At 40.8% G+C, this 9,422-nt stretch overlaps 1 protein-coding gene across 1 annotated transcript in view; it reads left to right on the forward strand.

Moving 5' to 3' along the window:
* Positions 1–8,548, forward strand: part of GUCA1C (guanylate cyclase activator 1C) — a 29,820-nt gene extending 21,272 nt beyond the window's left edge. Inside the window, exon 4 of the mRNA XM_026500223.4 lies at positions 8,033–8,548. Within this exon, the coding sequence (XP_026356008.2) occupies positions 8,033–8,202 (170 nt within the window). The 3' untranslated portion in view covers positions 8,203–8,548. The remainder of the gene's footprint in view (positions 1–8,032) is intronic.
* The last annotated feature ends 874 nt before the right edge of the window (positions 8,549–9,422 follow it).

The raw sequence follows: 9,422 nt of genomic DNA on the forward strand, positions 1-9,422 counted from the left end.
CCTCATAATTTGACCAATTCAGTGTTCTCCAGTCCGTACAATTCAATTGAATAAATAAGTATTGAACATATATATATATTATATGTATATATTTAATTCATGATGCTTGACACCTTGGGATATATGAACAAGAGTAAAGGGAGGTCCAAAGAAAGAAACGTGGGAGAAAATGATACGAAGGACTCTGCTGTTCACTCTGGGATATGTTCTAGTAATTATTCCTTTCTACTGGAGATGTCTCATCAACTTGCAAGTAAACTCAAGTTTTCCATACTATAAAAATCATTTCTTCAATTGTGTGATTTTCTTCTACTATCAGACTTTTTCCTTCCTTTTGACTACACACTTCTGGGAAGAATTGTTGTACTTGCCTTCATTTCTGTTCTTTTTACCTTTTCTACGTTTCTAGTCTTTCTGCTCATTTCTCCATCTGCTATTGCTACCCTAAAATCTGGGCTCCTCTTTAGCTCAGAGAAGGTAACTTCTTCTTCAGAGGCTGAATGAGAGGGAAGACACAGACATTCCAGAAGGGGGAGATGACTTTGATCTCAGTAAACTGGTAGGGAGCATATTGATTTGAGATTGAGGCAGCGTATCTAGGAATGTTCCTTGAAAAAAAAAAAGTTCGACATTGTGGACAATATGATGTTAGTAAGTCATTTTGGTGGGGAGGGATGGATGTGAAGCACTGGGACTCCAGCCATGGTTGTCATTAATCCAAGACAACTTTTTCCCACAGAACCAACATGCCCACCTTAGGTCACTTCTTGTAATAGACACTAGAGGGCAGTAGACATCCATGTTGCATGTGGCAGTTTGCACAAGTCTAATGTGGCATCTGAGTCTGGCAGGATGGGATGGTGAGGAGGCTGGGAGGGAGTTCACATGAAATCACCATTATGAATGAGCCAAACGACTGGACAAGAGTATGAATCTCAGAATAACACTTTGTAAAGTATCAGTATCATCAGTCTCTCTCTTAGGACCCAGTCCTAGTTTGCCTCACCTCAATTTCAAGTCAGCATGCTCATTTTCTAATTGGCCAATCTCAGAGCCATTTGGTTGTAATCACTTATATTTGAGTTTATATAGATCGGGGATAAAGTAAGTCAGTTCATGTGAAAGGTTGCAAAACACAGATTCTGCCAGCCCATATTTGACAAGGAAACTAAGTGAAGGTAGACAAGGACCAGGGAAATAGAGAGTGGAAGATCCGTAGGAGGCCGATGAAAATTTTATTTGAAACATGCAGTTGAAAATTCTGATCACCAAACAGGACAAATGCTGTAGGTTTTGTTCTGTTTTAATTTTTAATCTTAGAGGTGCTGGAGTATGGCAGGGATTGGAGTAGAGATGATAAAACATTTCAGGCTGGGGCTGAAATCATTGGCCAAAGGGTAAGTGTCCTGGAAATAGGACATTGTGAATGTTTAAGACTTAGTAATACAATGAATGTCAAAAGGGCAGGTCACGAATGTTCGAAAATATCTCTGGATTCTGCTTTTAGGGTTGGAAGTGGGGATATGATAAGAAAGGCGACCTCTCCTGGAGAAGTATGACCTTCTCCTTGAGAAGGGACTTAGTTTCTATTAGTGAGAGGGAACAGATAGTGTGTTCCAGAAAACAAGAAACTGATGCAGGACTCTTTATTATCTAAACAGTTTCCTTGAAAACAAAGTATAAGGAACCAATAAAATGGGGGGACGTGGTTGGAAGGGCCTAGAAAAAGAAAGAGGGGGTTGCAAAAGGATGCAATCTAGAAGAGTGAAGGTGTTTTCTTGGGCAATAACTAAGGATACCTGAAGCCCAGGAAATGGGCTTTTTGACCTGGAAGAATATGTCAAAAGAGAGAGAATACATTATGGTTTCTGGAATAGCTTATAGAACTAATCATGTGAATCATTTCCTCTGATAAAAACTTGTATTTAAGAAAAAAGATGTATATCATTGCCTTTACAATGAAGATATCAAATAAACTAGCTGCATTTTGGAACAACAGTGAACCACTGTTCCTTGGCAAATGCATATACAGAACTAAAACTGATAGAATTCGCTTTTATGTGCAAATCATTGGCCGTTGTTTTATCATCTCATCAAGAGACAGCTTGGTCATTCCCTACATCAAGAAAAGGATGCTGAAATTGTACTGTGGGACAAAGACAGCCCAGAGCACCAGAAGGCAAGGAAGAGAAAGTAATGAAGACATAGAAGGTTGATATTTGCGGAAGTATGAAAGGATTTTACCAGTATTTGACACAGGGAAATAAAGTGTTTCACTCACACATAAAAGGGGAGTGAGCACCACAGGGGAACATGTCTATCCATCTTTGCACAAACCTGAGTATATATACCTCAAATATGATTTTTTTAAATTGTTGATTATCATTGTTATCTAAACATCAGCGTTGGTAGAAATAGAGATGTTTAGTCAAGTATACCAGAATCGTGTTGAGTACGTGCCAATATATTGTTTTTTAATTTTTCAAACTGAAAAGCAAGCATACTCTTGGTATCTGATAATCCCATGAATATTGAAACCAAAGATGAAGAAGATCACAGCACAACAGGATGGAACTTTAGGAACATACATGAACATCCCAATTTGACTGCAAACTGTAGACAAAAGAATGACCAATATCAAATTTGTTGGGACAGAAAAATACACAACAGCTGTGAAGTGTTCTATACACGATTATCATGGTAGTTAGCAAATCAAAGAAGATTAATCAAAAGAGAGGCATGGGATAAATGCTAAGAAAACAAAAGATGAGGATCTGCAACCTCCCTGAGGGCAAGAACTATTTTTGTTTTATGTACTTTGGTATTTCTTGCATGCTCACACTTCCTGACACATAGCAGTTGCTCTATGAATAGTTGTAAGATGAATGAGTGTCTGGAAGGAAGATGTCATGAAAAGTGAAGGAGGAAATAAACAAGCACAACATGGAATTTTTTTTTTAAGATTATTTATTTGAGAGAGAGCGAGAGAAAAAGAAAGAGCATGCACGCACACTAGTGGGGGAAGGGGCAGAGGGAGAGAGGGACAAGCAGATTCCTCACTGAGCAGGGAGACCAATGGGGGACTCGATCCCAGAACCCTGAGATCATGACCTGAGCCAAAATCAAGAATAAGACGCTTAACCGACTGACCCACCCAGGCACCCCACAACATGCAATGTTATCTGTAGGAAGAAAGGTGTCTAGACTATTTTGGAAATAATACGGTGTATGCATTGCCACTTTACAAAATCTAAGTGTAATTGATTAATAGGAGTTAATTACCAATGGAAAGTGAAACGGGGGGGGGGGACAAAAAAAGGTTAGGGGGGAATTCTTTCATTTCATTACACCTTTTTGTAGTGCTTAAGTTTTATATCATGAGCATGATGATTGTAATAATGCAATAAGCTATTTTTATTCTTCTATTATGAACAAAAGCATCAGGAAGGAAAACTTGAAGAGAATCACACAGATAGAAGATTGAAGTTCAATATTCAATGTTATTGAAGAATGAAAATGGGCAGGACAGCAAGACAAGTCAGGATAAATGATTAAGCATGGAATTCTGCAGCCTTTCCTTCAGGAAGGAGAGCAACCCTGTTCTACCATGCACTGCCTAGGAATCGTTCTTGACGTGATTTAGGAAGATTTACAGATGCTGTTCACAGCATCAAGTGCAGAAAGTGTCCAGGCAAGTTTAACCTAGCGCCACATAGCACAGGGGCAGGGGAGACTTCTGTGGCTCATGATAATAAACCGTGAAAGTGAAAATAGAACAAGGCCAAAGACACAGGAAAGAGGAGATTATTGAGCGGATATTTTGGGTAAAAGAAAACAGGGACAGGACATGAAGACATTTTATTGAGCAGTTACCCAGAAGGACCAGTGTTTTCGACTGGAACATCGTGGAGGGCCATGGGAGTCATAGCGACTCAAACTGGGAAGCAGAACTGCCAGAGGAGAAGAGGGAATCGGGTTTTCTCATAGAAAAGAATGAACAGCTGCGTATAAACACTGGGCTGTAAAGTGCTGCTAAACGCCGCTGGTGCCGCTTGCTGATGACTACAAACCCCGTTGTGTAGACTCCCCACGGGCATCTGCCCTTGAAAATCTGGTCAGTCTCATCTCCTGAGACACCCCCCCTCCCCCATTCCCATCTCTGCTAATTTCCCAGCCCCGCTACACTGTTTCACCAAGTTCGAATTTCAAAGAATTAGAAAGAATTGACGAAAAGTCCTTTACGCAGGCTGCTTTCTTTTAAAACCAGCTGACTTCTTTAGAGCAAAAATGATCATGTGGGCATGCACAGTAAATTTTGGCTTTTCTTTTCGGGGTGGGGGTAGGAAGTCATTTTTTGTTTTGTTATGAAAGATAATATACAATGTTAATGGGAAGAAATAGAATATCAACAAGATAACCGGATGGCAAAAACAAGGCTGAAGAAAATATTCACAGGTAGCCTCTATCATCAATGAAGCTGCTAAAATCGGTAGTGAGTGATGGAAGAGCATTGACCTTCAGGGTCCCCAGGAGGAGAGAAGGTATCTACAAACACAACAACCAACACTAAATCAGTAGATAGAAATGATGAGTATATGTATATTTCAACATGTGAAAATAAAATTTCGTACTTTCTGAATTATGCCCTACAAATACTGAAATGTATCTGTAAATATACAACAAAATAATACAAACTCAAACGATTGTTTCAGATCCTTCTGAGCCCTGTGATCTCCAGCTCAGTCACCTCTTACTGGCTTTGGCTCTTGCTGGTAGATTTTTTTGAGGGGAAGCTTCTGGACCTACATAGGCAATTCTTTCTAGAAAGATTCAGAAACCATCCTTTTAATTTGTTTGGGCATAAATCCACAGGCAACTTAAAAGGGACTAGGAAGCAGTGTTTAAGAACATCAGATAAAAGCAATTTGTCAGCATTTTTTTCCGAGCACCTGTCACATTCCAACACCGTAGTGTTGGAGGAAATGGCACTTGTAGCTGGGGCTTAATACATGTTTGATGAATAAATGAATGAATGCTAAGTGCTAGAGGGAAAAGAGGAAAATTTCAAGGTAAGTATTTAAATAGAGATAGTAAACGTTATAAGTTGCTATAGATAGAAGTCGGCTTAATTTCAAAAAAGAACTTTTTTTATGGTGAGTTGTTAGGTAACATGAAAACAACGAATATGCAGAGTGCACACACGTTTTGAGAAAAATGAAAAAACAACAGTGAAGAGTTCCGTCCTGTAAGTTAAGGGAGTAGAACTTAAAAGTTCTCATCACAAGAAAAAGAAAGTGTGAAGTGTAATTAATGAAGGTGATGGATGTTGCAATATATACATGTATCAGATCACTACGTTGTATACCTTAAACTGAAAGAACGTTATATGTCAGTTCTATCTCAATTTAAAGAAATGTTTTTTAAAGAAACTCCATCTTTTCTCTCTTTGGCACACCAGTCACCTGTGTTCCTTTTCACCTGACATGGCGACTGTACCCTCCACACCCTCAGACCCAGCTTCCACCAGCACTGGTGACAACGGACAAGTATTATAACAGAGATGAAAACCCACTTCAGTTCCCCCATCTCCACTCTCACTTCTCTTTTGGTCATGTGAAGCCCCCAGAAATTTTGCATGGGGAATTTAGCAGCTATGATTTCCCTTTGCAAGAAATAGGGTTGTTTTGTTATTTATGGTTCTGTGACCCACCACTCTGCACCCATGTGACTGTCCCCAGCCACACACTCACTACTCATTTTTAGTTTTCTCTCCTTAACTTTGGTTCACTCCATGGTTACACATTCCCTGTGAGACATAGATGACTCCACGCCTACCCTGTGGGTTTTGCACAAACTTCTTTGGCATGAGGAAAACATAAGGAACAAAGATTCGATTTCCCTCTAAGAAACATGTTTCAGAATTTTGCCACTGAAACCAAAAGGAAGGTATCTTATGAGAATGTGATGATCCGTGTTTGTTTATATTTGAATCACTTTCATGGTGTTTTGGGTATTTGACTTTATCCCCCAAAAGTACAGCTATAGCGTAACACCTGATTTCGGGTCCTGCTGACTTCCTGCCCCAGATGTACGTTCTCTAGTTACTGAATGGTCTTGATTTGGCTTTGGTTGCCCTTCTGCCTAGCCACGAAACCTATCTGGAACAATCTCTTTGAGATCAGGAACTACATCTCTGCCTCTCGACTTGTAGGCTCATGTGCAGCCACGTCCCAGCAGACTCTAAGCCTGGGGTGGGTGGTGGTCCCGTGAGGCCAAAGAAAAGACCCAGAGACAGTGGTTTTTTGTTTTTGTTTTTTTTTAAGATTTTATTTATTTATTTATTTGAGAGAGAAGGGGGGGGAGCGAGCATGAGTGCGAGGAGGGGCAGAGGGAGAAGCAGACTCTCTAGTGAGGAGGGAGCCTGATGCCTGGCAAGACATGGGTTTATCGGGGGAACTTACGGGGAATCCAGGAGTGGCCAACTGGACAGAGCATCTGCTGCTGGCGTCTCTATGCCACAAGTTTTATATCACAGCACTTTAACCTGGCAACTGTCAGTGGCCCTTCCTCTCTTCCGTGGACAGCGCTTCCAAGGAAACCAAGGTCTGCCGCCTGGACACTGTTTTAAGGGACATACTCCAGGTTGGCCAGCCCCAGAGCCCCTGACCTTGAACACTAAACAACACATTCCACTGCAGATTCTGCTTGATGGGAATATAGAGGGAGAACGGGATCTCTACATTATCAAGATTGTGATTAACAGGGACATTTGGGGTATGCTTACACAAACTAGCTATCTAGCATGTACTGTAAAACTCGTAATTACAATTCAAATGACTCAGCAGAGAACCCTCCCTGTTGAATGTTGAAAAGTTGTCTTGAAGGATGAGGGTAGTGGCAAAACATAGCAGCCATGGTACATGGGTATAAGGCAAAGGTTTTATAGCACTGGACTGGCCAGCATGGGCCTAGGGCTTAAGTCAAGCTGATGAAATTAGGAATCAAAAATGAGAGGGGAGCTCAGCTGGTTGAGCATCCAACTCTTGATCTCAGCTCAGGTCTTGATCTCGGGGTCATGAGTTCAAGACCCACATTGGGCTGCATGCTGGGCGTGAAGGCCACTTAATAAAAAAAAAAAATCAGAAAATGGCTGACCAATGATTATACATGGGATGAATAAATGTTTAACCTTTCTAGGGGCACCTGGGTGGCTCAGTCAGTTAAGCATCTGACTCTTGGTTTCAGCTCAGGTCATGATCTCAGAGTCCTGGGATCAAGCCCTGCGTCAGGCTCCACACTCAGTGCAGAGTCTGCTTGTCCTTCCTCCCCCTCTGCTCCTTCCCCTGCTTGTGCTCTCTCTCTCTCTCTTTCAAATGAAATCTTTAAGAAAAAATGTTTAACCTTCCTCATAGTGTTGGACAGTCCCAGGGATTATTTCCTGAGAGAAGAATATTGAAAACAGCCTTGCACATAGTCATTTCCTCCTGATCTTAGAAATCAGCAATATTAGTGCTCCTATCACCTGGTCATATCTTCAAGATTAAAGGTCAAATAATCAATACTGTGTAGAGACATGAATGTGTATGTGACCACAAGTGCATTGTTGATGTTCTCAACTTAAAAGTAGATTGTATTTGGGGCACCTGGGTCATTCAGTCAGTTAAGCAACTGACTGTTGATTTTGGTTCAAGTCATTGCCTCGGTGTCATGCGATTGAGCCCCGCCTCAGGGTCTGCGCTGGCCACGGAGCCTGCTTAAGATTCTCTCTCTCCCTCTGCCCCCCCACCAGCTTGCACTACCTCCCTCTCTGTCTCTCCCTCTTCAAAAAAATAGATTGTATTTGTCATCTACATTTTCATTGGCAACCCTACCATTGAATGCTTTTCTATATAAGGATATTCAAAGAATTCAGTCTGGTTGAGGTGAAAGGATGTCACAAGAGTGTCAAGAAAAGTACCAGGGAATATATTGTATACACCAGTGATTGGTTTGAACAAAGCCTCTTGTTAATTGTTCATTTATTATTTTCTAGGAGAATTGACTTTAGAAGAATTTATCAATGGCACGGAAAAAGATCAGGATCTTCTGGAGATTGTTTCCAAGAGCTTTGACTTTTCCAATGTACTGAAAGTACTCTATAATGAGAAACAGTCAGACACAGAAGGGAGGCTTCCTTCAAACCATGTGAGAAGGCTGATCTAGGGAAGGTGGAAATGAAGCAGTTGTGAGCTGTGAGAATGCCTTTCCTGACTTTCGGGGGGTGCAAGACTTTTCAGTTGAGAAGAAATGAAATTCTCCCACGTACATGCTATTGATTTCAGGTTTTTATTATAGTTGGCATTGGCTTGTGAATACATCACTTAAGTCCCATGGAGACTTCCATAAAGATCGTAGACAAAAGAATTGTTGCTTTCCTGTCTATATATTAGTGCTTTCTCTGCAGATTAGAACATGTTGATTAACCTGAAGGATTGTCTCCATATCCATTAAAGAATAGAGCTCACATGTATATTTCCTGGCACACCTAAATTAGTCTGCATCTTGAAACAGAACTGGATGATCTGGCCAGTGTCTCCATACTTCAACCTTCTTCTGAAACATGCATTCGGCAAATGTGTTTGCTGCCTCTTGGCTCCTGTTGTATCTCTGTATTATAAATGACCAAGTTCTGGTCTATGGAGAAACTTTTTTCTTCCCTTTTTCTCCTCATTCTTTACCTTGAATCCTGTCTTGAATCAGTAATAATGTTCTGCTCCAAAGGAAAAGTCTTAAGCTATGTAGTAAAAGGAGAAAATTTCAGGCTGGGCAATGAGAACGTTTCCGCTGATTTGTTATAAATCTGGGGCCAGTTGTGCATGAAAATGCGATGCATCATCTATAATTATTATGCCAGTCGGGGGTTTGATCAGAACAGCAGACAGCCAGGGTATGCAACAACAAGCACTTGACATTTTAAACGGTCCTGACATTATAGCTCTGACATTTCATTTTTTATATCCTTTCCAAAAAATGAAATTATGAATGAGATTTCTTGATGGGCTAGAACTTTTTAAGTTTTGGGTTCCATATCACAGGCCCATTAGTACATCTGTCAATGCAAGGCTTTCTCCTGGAAACACAGTGGAGGCTAAAGAGCAGATGTGAGCTCTCTTTATGTTAAGACCTTCCAATTATGCTTTCATATTCAGATTTGGGCTAAACACACACAACTGAAACTGCAAAGACAGACTGGATGGCCCTGCCTCCCTCATGGTTACAGATGTGGATAAAAATATTGATAGAGGTATAGACGAGGCATACTTGGCGGTAGAAACAAAGTATAAATGGAGGTAGAGAAGCTATAGGTGAAGATACAGGTGAAGGTAGCCTAGGTGGACGTAGAAATATCCTGTGGTTTTCCGAAAGGTTTTGAGGAGATTCGC

Source organism: Ursus arctos, unplaced genomic scaffold (assembly GCF_023065955.2).
Source record: "Ursus arctos isolate Adak ecotype North America unplaced genomic scaffold, UrsArc2.0 scaffold_4, whole genome shotgun sequence".
Classification (NCBI taxonomy): Eukaryota; Metazoa; Chordata; class Mammalia; order Carnivora; family Ursidae; genus Ursus; species Ursus arctos.